The 20,020-nt window shown below is 42.7% G+C and overlaps 3 protein-coding genes across 6 annotated transcripts; 1 reads left to right on the forward strand and 2 right to left on the reverse strand.

Moving 5' to 3' along the window:
- Positions 1–1,261: 1,261 nt before the first annotated feature.
- Positions 1,262–6,623, reverse strand: LOC133956271 (voltage-gated purine nucleotide uniporter SLC17A9-like). The gene is made up of 13 exons (XM_062391185.1): positions 6,470–6,623; positions 5,533–5,730; positions 5,272–5,411; positions 4,818–4,917; positions 4,474–4,598; positions 4,291–4,393; positions 4,088–4,184; positions 3,903–3,990; positions 3,763–3,797; positions 3,023–3,144; positions 2,438–2,493; positions 2,320–2,349; positions 1,262–2,206 (listed from the first exon to the last, which is right to left on the reverse strand). Exons 1-13 carry the CDS (start codon positions 6,592–6,594, stop codon positions 2,037–2,039), a joined length of 1,389 nt encoding a protein of 462 aa, XP_062247169.1. The 5' UTR covers positions 6,595–6,623; the 3' UTR covers positions 1,262–2,036.
- A 240-nt stretch (positions 6,624–6,863) lies between these two features.
- On the reverse strand, positions 6,864–14,937 carry LOC133956308 (glucose-induced degradation protein 8-B homolog). Of its 3 annotated transcripts, XM_062391239.1 has the most exons (6): positions 14,837–14,937; positions 14,471–14,661; positions 11,367–11,494; positions 9,521–9,717; positions 9,031–9,228; positions 6,864–8,365 (listed from the first exon to the last, which is right to left on the reverse strand). In XM_062391239.1, exons 3-6 carry the CDS (start codon positions 11,485–11,487, stop codon positions 8,192–8,194), a joined length of 690 nt encoding a protein of 229 aa, XP_062247223.1. In that variant the 5' UTR covers positions 11,488–11,494; positions 14,471–14,661; positions 14,837–14,937; the 3' UTR covers positions 6,864–8,191. The 3 variants fall into 3 exon arrangements, with proteins under 3 accessions (XP_062247223.1, XP_062247224.1, XP_062247222.1); XM_062391240.1 differs by lacking the exon at positions 14,837–14,937 and having other exon boundaries at positions 14,471–14,717; XM_062391238.1 differs by lacking the exons at positions 14,471–14,661; positions 14,837–14,937 and adding an exon at positions 11,813–12,031.
- dnajc5aa (DnaJ (Hsp40) homolog, subfamily C, member 5aa) lies at positions 11,569–19,158 on the forward strand. Of its 2 annotated transcripts, none has more exons than XM_062391244.1 (5): positions 11,569–11,617; positions 15,981–16,118; positions 16,226–16,439; positions 16,569–16,740; positions 16,838–19,158. In XM_062391244.1, the coding sequence occupies exons 2-5, from the start codon at positions 16,009–16,011 to the stop codon at positions 16,939–16,941; spliced, it is 600 nt and encodes a 199-aa protein (XP_062247228.1). In that variant the 5' UTR covers positions 11,569–11,617; positions 15,981–16,008; the 3' UTR covers positions 16,942–19,158. The 2 variants fall into 2 exon arrangements, with proteins under 2 accessions (XP_062247228.1, XP_062247227.1); XM_062391243.1 differs by lacking the exon at positions 11,569–11,617 and adding an exon at positions 14,988–15,142.
- Positions 19,159–20,020: the final 862 nt, after the last annotated feature.

Genomic DNA, 20,020 nt, shown 5'->3' on the forward strand with positions numbered 1-20,020 from the left:
ACTTTCCAATTTCTTTTCTCCCCTGAACAACTCAAATGAAAGTACAATGTTAGTCAGCCGGGGTCATGCCAGCGTCAAGGCCCAAATGTCCCCTTAAATTCAATCAAGCTGCACCAAATCACACACATGAATATCACTTTCATAAATATATCTTTGTTTTTTATTTAAGATTAATTATTCTCTTGGGAATCAGTACAAATTTGAAAAAAAAAGAATAGCGACAAGGCAAACAGTCGGGGGGGGGGGGCACATAACATCACAGACGGAGAGGCTGAGATACTTTAATATGAAAACTAACTAATACACAATGAATTGCTTACACATGACAACGGATCAATCAATTATACAAAACATGCCACTTCATTTCTAGTGAGTTTCAATGGTGGTTGGAAGGTGAGATAATATGTAACGTATTAGGGGGGTCCGTGTATTTATTGCCCCAGGGCCCTGTAGGAGATGAATCCGGCCATGGCTGTTATAAAATAGAAGAAGTGGAGGAATCACATCCTCGCAATAAGAAAAACATGCAGAATGGAATTCAAATAAATGTAGAGGCCTGTGTCTGCTGTCACATCTGTTGGAAGAGGCCGGTGGTGGATCTGTCACTCATCCTCTGGAGGTGTCACAGTGAAGTCTTCCTGAATGTAGAGTTCGATTCCTCTCTTGGCATTCACCGCGTGCCTTAATTGTGTGATTGATAAATCAAGGTCCGCTGTGAACACGAGGAGCGGACACCACATCACTCAGATAAGTTACACCTTCAGACGACGAGAGGAACAATATATAATAAGACATGAATTCAAACACAAGCAGAGGGCTTCCTCTCCTGGTTCTTCTCATTCTCCTGATGTGCAGGTCCCGACACCCGGGAGACATCTGTCTTCCTCCGTGGAGGACAGGCCAAAGCACCGACCTCCGGGCTGCAGCAGCGGGGTGTGAGTGATGGAGGCGGAGAGGTCCAGTCCGCATTTCCCCTCTGGTGATGAGCTTCAGTCCAGTTCGACCTTGAGGGTTCAATCCCCGCTGGTTCCTCTGGTTCCGCTGGTTCCTTAACGTTGAGACATTCCTCTGCATCAAACCTAAATAAAGCGTGTCCTAATGCGCGTGAGACATCCTCATTGGCCATGAGGGGTAATGACGTCATGACGTGGATGCAGGATTCTGCCCCTATTACTGGTGCACACACACACAGGCCCACGCACACACTTAGTAGTGCTGAAGACGGACCCGCGGTGAATCGATGAAGAATGTGCACATGTAGTAATATAAATATATTTTATTTTAATTTCAAAAACTCACAGAATGTCAAAAACTCACAGACTTTAAAAGAAAAGTCACAACACCACAAACATTGGAAGTAAACATGACTCTTGGCTTCCCACTGTTTAAGTGATTCAATAAAAAAAAAAAGTCTACAGAGCAACCAAATCATTTCTGTGTAGAAGAACCAAAATTACAGAAACCATCCCATCGACTAGTGTGGAGGGGGCAGGGTATGTGACCTGTATTCTAGCCAGCCACCAGGGGGCGATAAAGATAAATATCAAGACAACAATAATGGTACTGAACCATTTCTTGGCTGTAGTGTAATAAAAAAATATACCAGAGCCTAAAGTTAAAGTTAAACACAATGGACAGATTCATATTCCTGCAGGTTCCAAAGGTAATCTATCTCAGCTCAGAATTTACAAAAACAACTTCGGTGTAAACATTTTGATGTGGATGTCAAACTCGCTGCATTAAATATTAATACAGTTAAATATTCATACTGACAGTGATCAAGAATTACAGTAAACACAAAGAACAAAAACACGCCTGCAACATTCAAGTTCCTTCATTTTCCAGAGGTCTTTCCTTCTAGTTCTGTGCAGCAGGAAAATGTGATTCCCATTTCCAACTCTCCAGAGGTTTGCTAATAAACGCTCGGCTGTACTGTGTTTCCTGGTTTCTGCAAAATCCACAGGCAGGTTCAGCAGAATGGATTGAGACTTAAATATGAGTCTCACATGTCGGGTGTTTGCAGCACGAGGTTTGGGTCAAATCACAGAAATCGGGCTGCAATATTCCAGGTCAACACGTCGAGCATCTCCGAATAGCAGGAAGACCACAAGACCCGTGATGTTCACTAAACTGATGAGGGAGAACACGGAGGCCCACGACAGGGTGACCTCGATCAGGTAGCCCGACAAGGAGACCAGCACCACCCCTGGGAAACACACCGGGACAACAGACATTTAGAATCAGGGCCGGTGTTTAACAATGAACAAGTGTCATTGCAGATAAATGTTATATTTCCAGTAAATTTCAAATAATACATACCCATAAAAGCACCCAACATATTCATAAAACCTGTTGGAGGAAAGGAATAAAGTTTCATGAACAAAAATGACAAAATGACAGTTTTGTGAATCTTTAATGTCGACAGCTACAAACTCACCAAAGAAAGCACCAGCACACGAGGGAGTGAGGTCCTGCACGTTCACAGACACACCGCTGAAACACAAGGAAACAGGGAACATCTACATTTACATACAGAACAATGAACGAGGATGAATCTCATTTACCAATTTACACAAAGCACTGTCCGTGGATGTAAAGCCTGAGAATTGAAACTTATTCTTCACAGACCTCTTCCAAAACTAAGAAAGTAGTCCAACAAGCTACCCATCCCTGACTTGTGCAAACAGCTGTTATTTCTTTCTTTTTTATGCACATTGAATAACCTGCGTTGTGTGTAAAGTTATTTCAAATTGAGTTGTTGTTATGAAAAGTACTGAGAGAGACACAGAGTTGGTGTTGATCTGCGGGGAAAAAATTTAAAACAACAGAAATGTGTTGATATATGAGCTAATATCAATTTATTGCCGATACTGTATATTAATATTAGCGTATAGTTTTTACAATATGTGTTTTAACAAAAATCTAGAAGAGCTTTACTAAGAGTGTAAATTCATTTGATCTCAGTCGGACTACGAGGTTGCAGCAGTTCCTCTCACACAGGGACGGGATCTGTTTCACCTACCAGCTGGTGAAGGTGGATAAACCCACAGCCACAGAGACAAAGATCAATGCAGAGGTGAATGAGGTAAATGCTTCTCCCGTCAGGAGCAAAACGAACACACTGGAACCGCCCATGGCACAGAACTGAGGAGGGAGGAAGCGAGAGAGACACAAACTTTAGGTATTTAAAAGGCACAGTCCATAACCTGAGGGTTGAGTAAAGTACAGCACAACCAAAAGTCAAAGCCCAGGACAGGGATCATAATATTTGCATTTCATTTGTACATGAAAATGATGTCACATTTGGTGGGATATGAAACAAACATGTTCTTCTGTAACAGGTGACTTTCCTCAGGGTGGAATCCAGAAAGTTTGATCTTATCATCTTATCTTATCTTAATTCAGAACAAGTGTTTGTAAGGTCACTTTAATTATAGTTATGTTTTGAATTGTAGATTTTCCACAGGCATTCACTCATTGTGTCATCATTGCTGCTGTGACACAGACACTCTTGCTGTCGTGGCTCTATCAAAGGATGACCTTATCTTGAAGTATGCAAGTGAAAAACAGTTCATTTGCATCTTTCACCTCTGAGTTCTAAAGCTTGTCGTCACATGTTTGACACCAGGAGCAAAAAAAAATTCCATTACATAACTTTTAAGTATAGCTTGTCAAGACAAACCTTTCTGTGCAATCACACTTTTCTATCACTTTAGAAAACGCTGGATAAATGTACAAACACAAGTGTTTGACCCGACGTACCTGCATTATCTTTCTCACAGATGATCTGCTATAACCTGCCAGAGGAAGAAAACTAATTTTAACAAATTGTAAAATACATTTTTATTGGATATTGTAACTTTAATACATAATTAAAAAAAAAAAGAGAAGCTATTTAATACCTTGATTGATGAGAATGTCTGAAATGTATGCCCCACTCAAAGCTGAAGGGATTGCAACTAGCCAAGGAATTACATTGTACGCCCAGTCCTGCAAGACAAGGTGTGGAAATAAACGTCACTGGTTTTCAAATGGAATCCGAAGAATGTCATTAACGATGACCTGATGCAGGGTGTGGAAAACATACTGCGGCATCTGGAAAGGACTCCTTGAAATATGTTGGCAGCCACGACAATAACGTGTTGGAGGTGCTGGCTGCGCACATGTGAGCGAAGAACATGGACCTTAGAGAGACGGAGAGAAAGAGCGAGGGCTGGGGTTCAAATGGCTGAAGCACTCATGTGGTCCTGTGTTGGTGAAGAGTGAAGGATTAAAGAACTTATGCTGTACCAGACAGGAGGCTTCTTAAACAGACGCAACATGTGGGACAGGTTCCATTTTGTCTGATGACTCCGTCTATACTGAGCTTCCAGGGGCTTGGGGATAACTTCACCTGAGCCACAGATTGCACATGCACATCAAACAGTCTGAAACTAAATGGCATCAACGTAGATAGTAAGGTTTTAATCATACCTTTTAAAAAACACTGCCAAACGAGGAATGCCCAGAGTGAGGACAGGAAACCAATACTGTAGAACATGCTTGGCCAGCCATACTGGTCCAGCATGATGGATCCCATTCCACCTGCCAGCAACGTCCTGGGAGAACAACAATAGAGTGAAACAAAGGTTGGGTTTAGAAGTGTGTGTGTGTGTGTGTGTGTGTGTGTGTGTGTGTGTGTGTGTGTGTGTTAATGTCATAGCTAAACTGTGGACAGATTTCATAATAAAGACCAGTTATTTGATGGATTGTCCCAAAAGTGAACCCTGTGTGTATGTGTGGGTGTTCGTGTGTGTGTGTGTGTGTGTCCAATATACCCAAGATAACTACCGCTGTGCATAGTGCTCATTAGAAAGCCTCGGTCCGCCTCCACGACGCGCTGTGAGCAGATGCTGGCCAGAGACGGAAAGAACACACCTGCAAGAAATCACAAGATCTATGAGCTCATACTCGCTTAGCTTAGCTTCAAACAGGGGGAGCGAGCCTCTGTTCAAAAGTTTAAAAAATCTGCCTCGGTATAGACTGTGAGGCCAAAGACTGTAAAAAAAAAAGAAGAAGATGTAATTAACCTTATCATAAGTCTTTATAGCATTAAATAACTAATGGCATACAAACTTATCAGAGACATTTGCATATGTCCCATTTAATCAACAGTTTCCCTGTTATTAAGAGTGCAATACCTCTTATCCACTTTGTGCATTGCAAAGGGAAAGTGCATATTTTGACTCTTTAGGGCGCTTCTGTCCATATGGTCACCAGGGCAGTACTCACCCTGCAGAAGCCCCATGAGGATTCGGGCCAGGGTCATGAGAGCGAGGGTGTGAGAGCTGAGCTGAGCCAGAAGAGGAGTGAGGGCAGTGATCAGAGCCCACAGGCCGGTCGAGATGAACAGGACGCGCTCTCCTCCCACTCTGAAACCACAACAATCACACAGTTCAACCATCAAACACTAAAATCACCTCAGAGGTCACAAATTAGGATTATTATTATCATTGATTATGAGCCATTTGGAGTCATGCATGCTCTGCTCACCTGTCACTGGCATGTCCCCCCAGGATCTGTGTGAAGCAGTAGCCCCAGAAGAATCCCCCCAGGACCAGACCCGATTCGATCTTGCTCCATTTGAAAGCAGTGGCCATTGAGACGGCACAGATCGGCATGGCCATCCTGGCACAGTACAGGAGGCAGGAGCCAACAAACAGCATCAGCGTCCATTTTTGTGCCAGAACTCTTCAAACACAAAGCAGGAAAAAAGTTTTTACTTTATGTCAATAGTGGAAAAAACTGTGAGTTCAGCCGTGGTTTGAGCTCGAGGCCATCACCAGGTATTCCATCCTAAATCTCATTAAGCAGCTGGACAAGATGAGAAGCTTTTACTAAACACAAGGTGACGTGTGCCAAGTGAGAATAAACTGTTACAGTCATAAAGTCAGGAGATATACTAAACTAATATTTGCACAAGATTTTATACTAATCCCTCCAGCGCTTCAGATATTTCAGTCTGGTTCAAAGAGGTGGCTCCTAGGCATCATCCCGCCGGCGCTGATAAAACCTGAATTTGGTTCAAGCAATGTTTGAGTTCATGTAAACAGAGACGCAACCGATTAATGCTTTGGGCTTTTAAATGTCACAAACACTTCTCACAGCCCAAGGTGATTTTTTTTTTTTTGATTTACAGAACAAATCCCAAATCTGTTCAGTTTTCAATCACTAGCAGACAAAATAACCAGAAAATTCACACTCGAGAAGCTGATGGTAAAATAATTAATAGCAAAGGAAGCTGAAGATATTGTTTAATAATTTTTAGGAGTTATATATACACAAAACGTTGTGTGTAACAATATCAAGGCAACATTTTGCGACTCATTTAAAAGAAAAACCTTAATGGCATTTAGCTCAAAAGAAAACCACCCGGGTGCGTCTCTCTGTGGTGCAGAGTGTGATTCCCAGTCTGATTTGAATGTCCTACCTTGGCCACAGGATGGTGTTCACAGGCTCCTCTTCCTTACATTTGCTTTTTGTACAAATCTGGGGTTTCAGCAGAGATTCACTGACGTCCATCCAGCCGTCTGATGATGTGTGCTTGTCAGCCATTCAGAGAACACCAGTTTCCTCTGTGTAAGCCGGGCAACTCTCCGGCACTGAGTGTGTGAGCACTCCAGCTACATTTCACTTCCTGAGGCGAACAAGCCAAACAAGTCAAACTTGTTGGAACAAAGCTCAAACGTGGACTGGCTAGTTCACTATGTTTGACAGGAGCACGTTTGGCCTGGCTTTGCTTTGACGTGGAGAAACCGCCACGTGTCGGATCCTTTACACAGTTACTCATGCATGCTCACAACTCACAAAATGAAACACAGCTCTTTTATGGTTCACAAAAGTTTTGTTTATTTCAATACTTCTTAAAAATGTTGAATAATAAAAAGGGGTGTGATCTCTCTGGGTTTTTGCGTTTGTAAAATCCAATATATATCTCTATATATATAAAGACAATGCAACATTAAAAGAAATAAAGGATGGACAGCTAGCAGCAAGTTTGTTTTATGAAAGTAAACCAAATAAAAAAAAGTAAACAAGCACAAGTGCCTTTTCCACATTGCAAATAAACAAACAAACAAACAAAACACTTGCATGCAATAAAGTGAAAAACGGTTTTAAAAGTGGCAAAATGGACAGAAAGTTCTTTAATTAACCAGCGCAGATAAGAAAGTCCATCTTTCTGACCTTCGTTAACAAAAACTCCAACTCATTTTCAGTCTGACAGTTTTAAAGACAGTTTTAAACTAGAGAGCAAACATGACAGCTCCCTCATTCCTTAGCAGGCCTTTGTCTCACGCAGCGTGGGAACCCTGCTTACATATGTGAGACCGGCTGAAGCTTGAAATTTGAATAACATCATCACCTCAACCCCACTGATGTAAAAACCAAAATCAGACATTGGGCGTCTCTGATTTCACTCAGAACCTGTTTCCCCTCCTTTGAGGTCGTTCACGCCACCGACACTGTGCACATACAATCATCAGATCCTCAGGAGTAGGAAGCAACTGACTGATGCTACAGCAAATCGCCAAACACCATACTGAACACAAATCTGTAAAATATTATATAAATTAAAATTATATTACATTATAAAGCGTATTTTCTCCATTTAATTGAAAAGTATTAACATTTTAAGTAAGAAATTTAGAATTTGAATTTATGTTAAGATGAATGCTTCATTTCAGTCTAAACACATCTTCATTAAAAAGGCTAATTGTGTATCTGCTGTTTCAGAGTTTGCATCGTTACAGTTCAGCCTGGATTCCGGTTCCTCACCCACCACAGTATTACCGTTGTTCTTTTTCACCGTCAACTCTCTCTTTCTGGGTAAATTATTGTCGGGGGGAATTAATACTGACTTAAGCTTTGGAAAAACAAAATATGAAAACAGCAGTCTGAATTTTGTCGTCTCCGAGATCCGTCTGAAAATCCAGGATTTGTATTTAAAGTAGATAATTTCTGTCGCTTTGCAACTACAGCAATTTACAGTTTACACAATGAGTCTATAAGTCTTACTTCTCATGGATGCAACATGGAAAATAAAAACAATGTAGTATTATTTTATACATATATGTTACCTGGTTGTCACACAGTCACTGACTGATTATAAATTAAGGAGACGTGGAAGGTGGTTGTGTGTTTTCCGTTATTTTCACTTGGGGTCCTCGATGGTTCCCGTGCTGAGGTCAGTCATTTTGGGATATTTCACCTTCTTCTGGTCGAGCTCGTTCTGTGCCCACAGCAGGAGCTTCAGGAGTTTCGCCAGCTTGGGCGTAGACTCCCTGTTTTCATAGTCCAGCACAGCTTGGTTCACCTCACTCCACACCTGCGCACAAAGATGTTTGTTGCAGTCAAAATGAAATAAACATACAATACAGATTCACTGTGTTCTTACTGTTTATATGAACTGTCTTCAGACATGTCCCCAGGATTACTTTTCCTTTCACACATGAACAACATAGTGGGACATTCTCCGCTCAGATACACAGCAGCAAATCCTCTGGAGGATTCAGGTGAGTCGTTTTGCATTAGGCAGCGACGAGATGCAAAGTATTAATTCCACTGAAAGTGTTTGTTTCCCCCCCCCACACACACACTCGCTCATGCTGAATCCTGCAGAGGATCCTGCTGTGGTCCCACGTCAGAGGACTTAATAATACTAGAGGGCCAGACAGAGAAAGCCCACAGTAACATCAGAGGATCTCAGGAGTTCAGTTCATGTCTGAAAGCAGCTATACAACCACACACCACAATAATTAATGAGGCTGTTTCCAGGTGTTTCTACATTTACTGTGCTTGGTACAGTTAACATGTGGATATTTGTACTGAAATATTACAGAGATTTAAAGAAACATTGTTTTATTACTTGGTTTGGACCAAAAGAACAGAAGTAGATCTGTGAAAAGGCCTTAAATGCACCACCTACATCTCAGATAGTGACTCTAACAGGGTCAAAGATTGGAGAGAAACCATATGACAAATCATTCTGACCTTTTGCCGCTGCATCATGTTGAGCAGGTCTCCGAAGGGCGAATCCTCTGGGTTGTCAAAAGCCAGAAGGGCGAGTGTCCTCTCCATCTCTGTCAGACACTCTCTGCTCTCCTCCCCTTGCTCGGCCAGTTGTGTCTGGGCGAACTCCAGCGCTGACTCAGTCTCCCTTAGCCTGATTAACTCAATCAAATGTTGCTGCTGCAAGGAGAATAAAGAACACACAGCAACAGTTGAAGAAAGTAGTTTTACAATTTTTGTCCTATTTAACCGGGAAAGATGACAAGGAACATAATCTCATGGTGTAGAACAGCAGCTTATGGAAGGGTTTACACCTAAAGACGCTCTATACACTTAAATAATGTCGCTGTGCCTTTCTCTCACTGCTGCTAAGAAAGAACATCTTCAACTGATCCTGAACTTCAACCCTGACAAATCTCACAACACGATCATGAACTCCTGACGGCTGTTGCCATGCTGGGTGCACATGTACCTGCAGATGGAAATACAGGTATCGATTGGTGTCGAGCAGCTCCGGGTGAAGGCTGTTGATGAGTCCGATGGCTTCTTGTATCTGTCCCTTCAGGATCATCTCTCTAATCTTTATCCTTTCGTCCAGAGAGTCCAGGTCCACACTCGGCTCGATACCGGACTCCATCCGAAACTTCTCCGCTGCCTCCTTAAATCCCTCTGGAAACATGGGACACAGACACAGACACAGACAGGGGCAAAGACATACAGGATAGTTAAGAGTAGAAGCTGATTAGCGTTAAGACGCACCAGTTTGACAGTGAGTTCAAGTTACAGACATAATACGTTTTTTTTAATATCGGCTCAGATGATTCTGTGTGGTGTTGGTTATTATGTTCGTATTTTCAGTAGGATTAGGCAAAAACTACAACTCGGATTTACATGAAACGTGGTGGAAATATGAGACATGTGCCAAGAAATAAAATCTTGGCATAGATCAGGACAAAGGTTGCGATCCACCTGATCTACAATTACAATTCACACCTCAGTTCACATGACTCGCTTGGGGGGGGGGGGGGGGGGTGTCTCAACGACTCTCAACGACCTGCAAAACGTCCCCGACAGAAACCAACAGCACGGTGGGGCCAGCCTCTCAGCTGACCTCAACCACCCTACAGGTTCAATGCCTGGGACTCCCAGCAGCCAGCTGGAACTGAAGAAGCCTCTTGAATTAAAGGTGAAACATCTTCGAGAAACTCAACCAAGTCCAGTTGACCTGGTCTCTAGCACCTGGACACACTATGACATTCAATGACTCACCTGAGGTTTTAGTGCTTGTATGTATTATCTGATATCAAAGAGTGTGTTTGTTTGGATGTGTCTCGATTTAATTCAAGGGGACTCTTTCCACTCTATTAACCACCATTCTAAAGTACAGTTTTGACTGAAATAACAGAGGGATTTCTGTCATTTAAAGCCAGAAAATAAATCTCAGATGAATTGGTAATAATTCTTAGTTGCAGCCTTATGCAATGATGCATTTTGATGTGTTCAGCTGAGCACACATTCCACCGAGCTCCCTACCTGGCAAATCTACACCGAGCGGTGCAGAACAAAAGCCAGGAAAACAGTGAAAGAGCTCAGCCACTCAAACAATGGACTGTTCTCCGTGATGCAGTCGAGGAAGCGTTTCCATTTCATGTAGGCAAACACACAGAGAAAGAGGAAGAGCTTCTGTGCGCAGAAACAATACAAACACTAAACCAACACCTAGAGCAGGACTCTCCCTGCTGCATTCCTCAATATTCCATATCCCCTATATAACATGTATTACATTATAACTACCTCAGTCTGATGCTGCACAGCCCGTTCATGGTTGCCCATTAGCTGTATATGTATGTAGATTTGCACAAACCTCGTCCCTCCTTCCTTATCCTATATTTTCTCTGCGAAATATTAAATTCATAACATCTTATGGAGGGAATTTGAATGTATATTGGTCTTTCGTGGTCGCAGCTGATCCTGGACGATGATTACAACAATGCTGCTTTATAAACAATATGTCTTCTCACATATTCTACCATTACTGACAATAACACATTTTCTTATGTACAAATACGCCGACACACGTCTTCATTATGTTACAAATTGTGTCTTTTTGTTTTTGCTGAGGTTCTTAGTTACAGTTACAGTTAGAGATCCCTCACATCAGACTCTCTCTGAGGTTTCTATGTTTTATTATCTACGTTAAAAAGGTGTTTGGTAGTTTTCCTCTTGTTGTGGGTGAAGGGCAGAGGAAGCCCTATGAGACAAACTGTGACCTGTACAGATAGAACTTGATTGATTGATTGATTGACAGCTCCCCTCACCTGTCACCAGGTAGTTCATGATGAGCCGGTTCATGTCCGCCCTCTGTATGTGCACGTTGTTCAGTTTCTCCATCCACTCTTCTCTGGTGATGTCTTCTGTCTTTTCAGCATAACTCATCATTGGGACGCTGGAGGAGCAAAGAACCCCCCCCAAAAAACAAAATGTGAGCAAGGCTGCCACCGCTCGGCCACCGGCTGCATCTGCACGAGCACAGACGATACAACCGGGTTTACAACCCTGCTACACACAGGTGACAACCAGGCAACACACACATCTAACACACGACAATTAACAACACAACCGCAGGCACCGTGTTTGTGCAGTAGCACCGCATTTCGGATGCGTGTGTGTGTTGTGAGTAAGGATGCGGACGTGCAGCGGCGCTTCCAAAACAAACCCATTTCCTGTCAGTTAGCAAAGGGGGGGGTGCACCGACTCGACTCACCGTGCAGAGAGGCCCCGGGACGGCGCGTCCTGCTCGGCGGGGGGGGGAGACGGTGGAGGGGCGCCGGTTCTCGGTGCTGCCACGGGGGTCAGGGTCAGATTCCACACCGGGGACAGCCGAGCTACTGGCGGCTAACGGACCCCGTGTAACAGATCCAGGCTAACGGAACCGGGCTAACGGCTCCTAGCTAACTACCGTGGGGGAAACCTCGCGAGAGCTTTAACGTCCGTCCCGCGAGATCGTGGATTGGGTTAGGCGGCGATGACGTCACGGTTGCCGAGGAAGCGAAGTGAAATAAATGAATGTGGAACTTTGTGTTTTTTATTTGTCAATAAGATTCAATTAAACGACTGAGGAATGGAGCTAAATATTAAAGAATAATACAAGGAATATTTCTATTTATCAATTAAGTCCCTGGAACGTCCAGTTAATAAATTAAATCAATATTTGGTGTGGTCACAATCTGCATTTTACACTGCGCCAGTTCTCCTCAGTTTATTAGAAAGAAAGAAAGAAAGAAAGATAGATAGATAGATAGATAGATGGATTGATATATATATATATATATATATATAGATAGATAGATAGATAGATAGATGGATAGGTATATGGATAGATATTGCACTGAACAAGTTGCAGTTAGTTTGGAGGGTATTAATAATGCACACTAATTATTCACAGATATTTGTAATTATATATGTCATTTTATTAAGGAAGAGAGAAAATAATCACACGTTTGTCTGGATCTTCTCCAAACTGTAATGCAAGGCAAGTGTATTTGTTTATCACATTTCAACAACAAGGCAATTCAAAGTGCTTTACATTAACAACATGACAAATGATCAAAGCAACATAGAACAATACAAAATGCAATTAAATAAAAGCTAGAGATTAGAGGTCCCATTTCCCATCCCTCAATACTTTTATGAAAATTACATTACATTCAATTTAGCTGACGCTTTTATCGAAAGCGGATGAGTGCATTCAATCAAGAAAATTAAAATTCCTTAAAAAAAAAACTACAAAGGACTTTAAGTAAGTGCCATTTAAGTGCTACTAAAGTTGTATTATATTATATTTAAGGCTGTGAAATGATTACAATTTTTAATCAAATTAATCACAGGTTTCTATGGATTAATCATGATTAATCACATTATAGATTTCTCTGTATATTTTTGTGAAAACAAAAGATGGATATATATTTAACATGTTTTCCTTTAATAATCATAAGTAAACAAAACAATGGTGCTGCAACTCAGCAGTTCTTTATCAGTTCTCTTTGCTATTCCATATGGAACATTAATATAATCTTCATCCTAAACAGAATTCGGGCTTCTTAGCCATTGTATGGTTGAATAAAACTTTTTTCTTTTCTTTTTAAATCAAACAGAAATTGTTTGAGCTTCTTATCCATTCTTTTTATAGGATGATATAGGATGTCATTGTGCCCATGCGTTAAATGCGTTAAAAAAAAATAACGAATTAATCCTGTAATTTAATCATAATGCGTTAACGCGTGTTTTAATTCAAAGTATAGAAAGAAGAGACGTGTTTCTGGTTTGAAGCGGAAGATGTGTGGACTTTCTGATGTCCTGATGTCGATGGGGAGCTGGTTCCACCATTTAGGAGCCAGGACAGCAAACAGTGGTGATTTTGTTGAGTGTTTAACTCGCAGTGAGGGAGCAACGAGCCGATTGGCAGATGCAGAGCGGAGTGAACAGGCTGGGGTGTAAGGTTTGACCATGTCCTGGATGTAGACTGGACTCGATCCGAAGTACTAGAGTTTGAAACGGATGCAGGCAGCCACTGGTGGCCAGTGAAGGGAGTGGAGGAGCGAAGTGGTGTGAGTGAATGTAGGTTACAGAACTGTCAAGGTGCTGAATTCTGGATGAGCTGCAGAGGTCGGATGTCAACAGCAGGTAGAACAGCCAGGAGGGACTTTCAGTAGTCTAGGTGTGCGATAACAAGGGCCTGGACCAGAACCTGCGCCGCCTTCTGAGTGAGAAGGGGACGTATGCTCCTGATGTTGTGCAGCATGATTCTACAGGAACGGGTTGTTACAGTAATGTTGGCAGTAAGAGTTGACAGTCGAGTGTCACACAGGGTCCTAGCAGTCTGGGTGGGGGTTAACACAGAGTTGTAAAACTGAAATCCTTTCAGTTTAGTGTGATCCTGCAGACAAACAAACAAACCTATAGGTGACAACTTTGCAGACGTAATAAAGACCTCAACAGATTGAAATCCCTACATTTAAAGGACTAGTTTGCATTTTTGGGAAATTCACTTAAGCTAATTGCTTACTTGTGGAGAGTTGCATAAGACGATCAATACAGTTCTCCTGAAGCTGGGCCAGCTGGCTTTTAGCCTAGCCTAGCATAAATGCTGGAAACAGAGGGAAACAATAGCCACGAGCAAGGTAATCCAATCGATCTGCAGCGGTCTCGGCCTGTTGTTATAAAAAACAGCAGCCAATGCAAAGACAAGATCACAAGAACTTTTACTGTAAGTCAGTTCAGTCTCAGAATACTGGTTTTACAGGACCTAGTATTCAAAGTGTAACTTCTCCCCTAAGTTTATGCTGAAGTGCCTCCCACTGAAAATCACTGGGAAGCACCCAGTCCTGTCTCTCGTCCACACACACACACTTTTACTGCTTACCATTAGCTTGCTGAGTTGTCGAGCTCCAGATGACTGAACACACACACTTTGGTGACAGAAGTGTTGCATAAAGTAGAGGGCGTCTCGCTTCTTAGACGATGGTCCTCCCGGGCCGGCTGGTGCTGAGCCAGCATATCATCTTCATCATCTTCATCATCTTCATCATCTTCATCATCATATGCTCTGTCCATCTATATGTTTACAATGGGGATCAGAGATAAACAGCCTTTCAATCCTGTCTATGTCCTGAACATATGGCAAAGTTTACAATAAATTTGACTTCATCATCATCTTCGTCATCATCATCTTCTTCATCATTATCATCATCATCATCATCATCATCATCATCACCATCATCATCCTCACCACCATCATCTTCTTCATCTTTATCATCATCTTTATATTCCCTTCATCATCTTCAACATCATCCCCTCATCATCCCTTCTAATCTTCATCTTCAGCATCATCATCATCGCAGTCCGCCTGTGCACGCGCACGTCGGGTCTCCGTGGGGGTTGGGCAGGGGGCGGAGTCAGATCCGTGCTGCAGCTGTCCATGGTTGTGTGAAGCCTCAGAGGTTCTGTACTATGCGGCCATAGTCACGCTCCAGCCCCTCAAACCACGAGCTGCAGGGATCCTTTGGCCTCACAGAGCACCGGAGAACACTGAAAGGTGAGCGCGCCCCTGCACGTCCGCTTCCCTCTCTTCCTCGAGCCGCTGCTCCTTCACCTTGAAGATTAGTGCTGACGATCCATCCCTGGCTGCATCAACACCAGGCCAGGAAGCAAACCAACATGGATGCTGTGCGCTATAGCCGAGCTGCTGCTGATGCTGCTGCTGCTGCTGCTCGCACAGAGATTACGCTGCTAGCATCGAACCCACACACTCTAATCCTTCGTAGATACACGCTTTGCCACGGGATGCGGCTCGTAACACACAGAAATTTGACACCCTCTCGTCAGAACAGCCAGTTTGAGGCGAAAATGTACAAATGCGCTTTGCAGGGCTTCAAACGCGCCGGTGGCCATTCATTTGAGTCAAGATGACACCCAGTGGGATTCAGCAGGGTGGGTTTGTGTGTTTTCATTTGCAGCATCAGTTCGATGAAACCTCGCTCTCCTGCAGCAGCACCGACTGTCAGCTGCTGATTTACTGACACCAGCAGACGCAGCTCCGGCCAACATGTCAGTAACTGAATAATCCTGCAGGATCATTTACATCGTTTGTGCAATTACACTGAAAAAAATCTGTGGGAATCAGATTGGGGCAGTGGGAAATTAGATTACTCCAGGATTTGCCCTGTCGCTGCTCTTTAACTTCTTTTCCACTAAATTTCACACAACGCAGGATGTTTCCATACGTGCACGTACGGGACAGATGTGTCCAGCCGAGGCAGCTGTTGCCTGCAGCCACACAGGCCTCACTTTAGTAAAAGTCCTGCATTATTTATATTTTGGAAGCGATGTCGGGATAAACAGGTGATTCTAACAAATTAGGTGTTTCCCTTCAGGTTTTCTTGTCTGTGGACTTAAGGAATCATGGCTGAACATCAGAGGCAACGCTCTCTGTCCACCGCTGGCGACTCTCTCTACCTCGTGTTGGGAGTCGAGAAGGTCGCCACATCTGATGACATCAAGAGATCTTACAGGTGAGAGGTCCCCCCCCCCCCCCCCCCACCCCCTCCTCCTCACATGAACTGCCACAGAAAGGTCTGGCCTCCCCTCAGATGACCGTTGTCGTTTTTCCTCCACACAGGAAGCTGGCGCTGAAGTTCCACCCCGACAAGAATCCCGACAATCCAGAAGCGGCAGATAAGTTCAAGGAGATAAACAGCGCCCATGCGATTCTCAACGATCCCACCAAGCGTAACATTTACGACAAGTACGGCTCCCTTGGCCTGTATGTGGCCGAGCAGTTCGGAGAAGAGAACGTTAACACCTACTTCGTCCTCTCCAGCTGGTGGGCGAAGGTGAGGCGGGGGGGAAAGACCCGGACCATTTAGCGTTTGCATTTTCCATTCATACCTGCTTCTCTTATCTTCTCCTCACACACCCGTTGTCATGTCCCGGCCTCCTCTCATGTATCTGCTCTCCTGCAGGCTCTGTTCGTGTTCTGCGGCCTGGCCACCGGCTGCTACTTCTGCTGCTGCCTGTGCTGCTGCTGCAACTGCTGCTGTGGAAAATGTAAACCACGGCCTCGGGAGGGCCAGGACCAGGAGTTTTACGTGTCCCCGGAGGACCTGGAGGCCCAGCTGCAGTCTGACGAGAGAGGTGATGCAGAACCACCTCCGGTTTCTTCATTTGTTCGGGGGAAGCGATGGACGAGGGGTTAACGCAAACACACTTTTTGTTTCTCTTTGTCAAACAGAGGCTGGTGTTGATCCCATAGTGCTGCAGCCGTCGGCCACAGAGACGACCCAGCTCACAGCGGATGGACACCACTCCTACCACACCGACACCGGCTTCAACTAACCCCCTGTCCCCAGCGATCCTGGCCCATGGTCCTGCCTGCTTTCCCCCTGCTCCACCTCCGTGAGACGACTGAAAGGGGCGATCCATCTTTCCACTTCCGATCGGGAGCCATGCTGAGGAGAGGGACTCGTAAGCATGGTCCATGAGAGGAACTAATGAAGTCACGTCCCTTACACCCTTTCCTGATTGGTACACCCACTTATTTACCCCCCCCAGTACGATAAGAAAAGAGAAACAACCAAATTATTATGTTTATTTTTTATGTCTTCTTTTGTATTTCTTGGCCTTCAACCACACAGGTCGCCTCCCCTCCCCCTCACTCTCCCTCTCCCATACTCTGCATCACGGTGTAGCATGCACTGTTAAACGAAACATAGTCTTCAGAATCTTAAGTCATCCTTTGCAGCATTTTTACTTTGCAAGACTCATAATGTAGGTGCGTACGTACGTGCAATATGTTCATCTGAGTACAGTTCACCAGGAGGAGGTAACAGTCTACGTGATATTGTCTGCTGAAGGAAGGAGAGCCATGGCTCAGGGAGGTGCTGGTTAGAGAGCTGTTTGTTGTGTCCGGTGGTGCCATCATCCGTAAACCTTTCAAGAACAGAGTTGTCTTATGTTTGATTTGAGAATTCCACCCGCTGTCCTCCGAACTTCCAGTGTGTGTTTGTCTGTGTGTCGTCTGCTCCCCCAGATCTTTTCACTAATGAGGTTTTTAAGGCCCAGAGCTTTACTTGCAGACACTATTACTTAGGTATTTATTGATTATTGACTATTTCCTCCACCCGTCGAAGCTTCATTTTCAGCCCATTGATCCAGGACATTGACGACTTCCTGTCTTTCCTAAAGCACTGAACAGGTTGTTTGGATATTTATCATCAAGGTAAATTTCATATTGATTTACGATCGATTTCCTGTTCTGTTAGATTAACCAATGAACACTTTTTGACAGAGCAGCAGTTACACGTGGTTTGTTAAATCGTTGACATTGGATGGATCTCATAGAAAAACATTGATAAGGGACATTTTTTAATAATTACAATTTGATTTAGAGGATGAGAATTTTATTTTTCGGTAAAGTGTCTCAGTTGTTGGGATCATATGCTGAGCCGCTGCCGCCTCCCCCCCCCCTGTCCTTTTTTTGTTCATAAAATAAAACTATTTTTGAGACGTCTCGTGGAAGCTGATAGTATTTTTATTTTTATTGATTTTGTTAGCTGTATAGAAAAGCTCTAGATAAACCCTCTGACTGATCACATGTTAGAAATAACAGATCACTATCAGCAGCCGCCCTGGTTCAGACATGTTTTTAAATTGTCTTAAACGATATTAAGTCGTTGATGTTAGCGGGAATTAAAGTTGACTACAGAATATTGACTTGGGGATATTTTAGGTCGGCGGAAATACTCATCCCATGTTTTTAGTCCTTGTGTTTTGAACTGAAGTCGGATGACTCTGATATGTTTGTCCGATGCCGTGTGATGTTTAGCCTTTTTGACTTTTTCGAACCCATCTTGTAAATCATATCATCCGTGAGCCAGTGCTACAGGCAGCTCAGTAAAATGACTCTAGATTTTTTCATACTACTGAACTTGCACATACTGCGGCACACTTCCACAATTTGCCATGAACATCTTTGTCCGTTTCATAACCGCTAACAATGTGTTTTAATGGTTTACACTTGGTGAGCTCCTGTTGCCCACCCTCTGCTATTAACGGTATGGATGTTGACCTCTGTGGCCCTTGTATGATGTTTCCTGTGACCCTTGATGAAACATAGATGTTCCTGTCATGGCTTTTTCATTAAGATACTGAAAAATGCTACTGTAAATGTTCTAAGTTGAATGCACTGTGTGTTTAAAAAAAAAACCTATAATGGATCAATGATCAGGACGTGACTCAATAAAAATACAACATAGTATATAGTGTAATTATAGTGAAATGGTTCTATGATGCATTCTTTTGGGATTTTATTTATTTCATACCTTTGTCATGTTTCAAATGATGATTGGCTTTAACTTTACTGGTATGGTGTTGTAATGTAACCATTAAATCTGGCAAGGAATGGTTTAATGGTTCAGGTCGCTTATACATACACTTGACCCACATAAAGTATAAACTTTAACGTTTATGTTGTAGCATGGTAATTGTGTGTCTGGAAGAAAACAAGTGGATCATTGATCTGATTTGCCGTTGTTGAATAAATGTTCATGGAGATTTTGACTCGTGTTCTTATCAGACTGTGTGGATGGAAACAGCACGGGGACTAGAAGGCAAAATCACTTTGTGTGGTTTGGAGAAAGTAGAAGTAGCAATACCACAGTGTGCAAAATTATTCAAAGGTATGTTAGTATTAGCATCAGATATACGTTAATACTTATTATACAAAACTAGATAGACAGTAAGTAACTTAATCAATGATGATGATGAATCATCATTTATCTGTTTATTATGATCTGAATCTGCATAATAGTATATTTAAATATACAATAAAAAAAAGTACTTGAGTCTACAGTATGTACTTAGTTACTTATAATTACTGCAGGAACAGTTAAAACCATATTCTAGCTAGGTAATCAATAACTATTCTTCAAAATGATGTATTTTTTGTGTTCCGGATATTTTTTTGTTGAACTGCATAATTTATAACACATAGTAAATAAGTTATATCATGACAAAATGTATTATATATATATAACAATGGTACACTATAACTACATTTAAGTTTTATGTAGAGTAAATTAAATACACACCATTCTACCATTATATTCACATATTGATTTTACAAACGTTCTTTGTTGTTTTTCTCAGTATCAGTTTAAAATATCAGTGACTTGATGATGGCCACAGAAAACTCAGAGAATATTAGATCACATTATTTATCTGGAGCAGACGAGTCACTCTGAGCTGTGTTTTCATGTTTTGTCAGCAGATGGAGACAAACGTTTTATTTGACCCACTCGTTGTGGGACAGCGTTTGTAGCACAGAGGTTAATGTGAGACTTTATATAATCCTCACCACAGTTACATTGGATTTATCTTGCGTGGATTGAGCCTCATTTACATTCAGATTTAAACT

Source organism: Platichthys flesus, chromosome 7 (assembly GCF_949316205.1).
Source record: "Platichthys flesus chromosome 7, fPlaFle2.1, whole genome shotgun sequence".
Lineage (NCBI taxonomy): Eukaryota > Metazoa > Chordata > Actinopteri > Pleuronectiformes > Pleuronectidae > Platichthys > Platichthys flesus.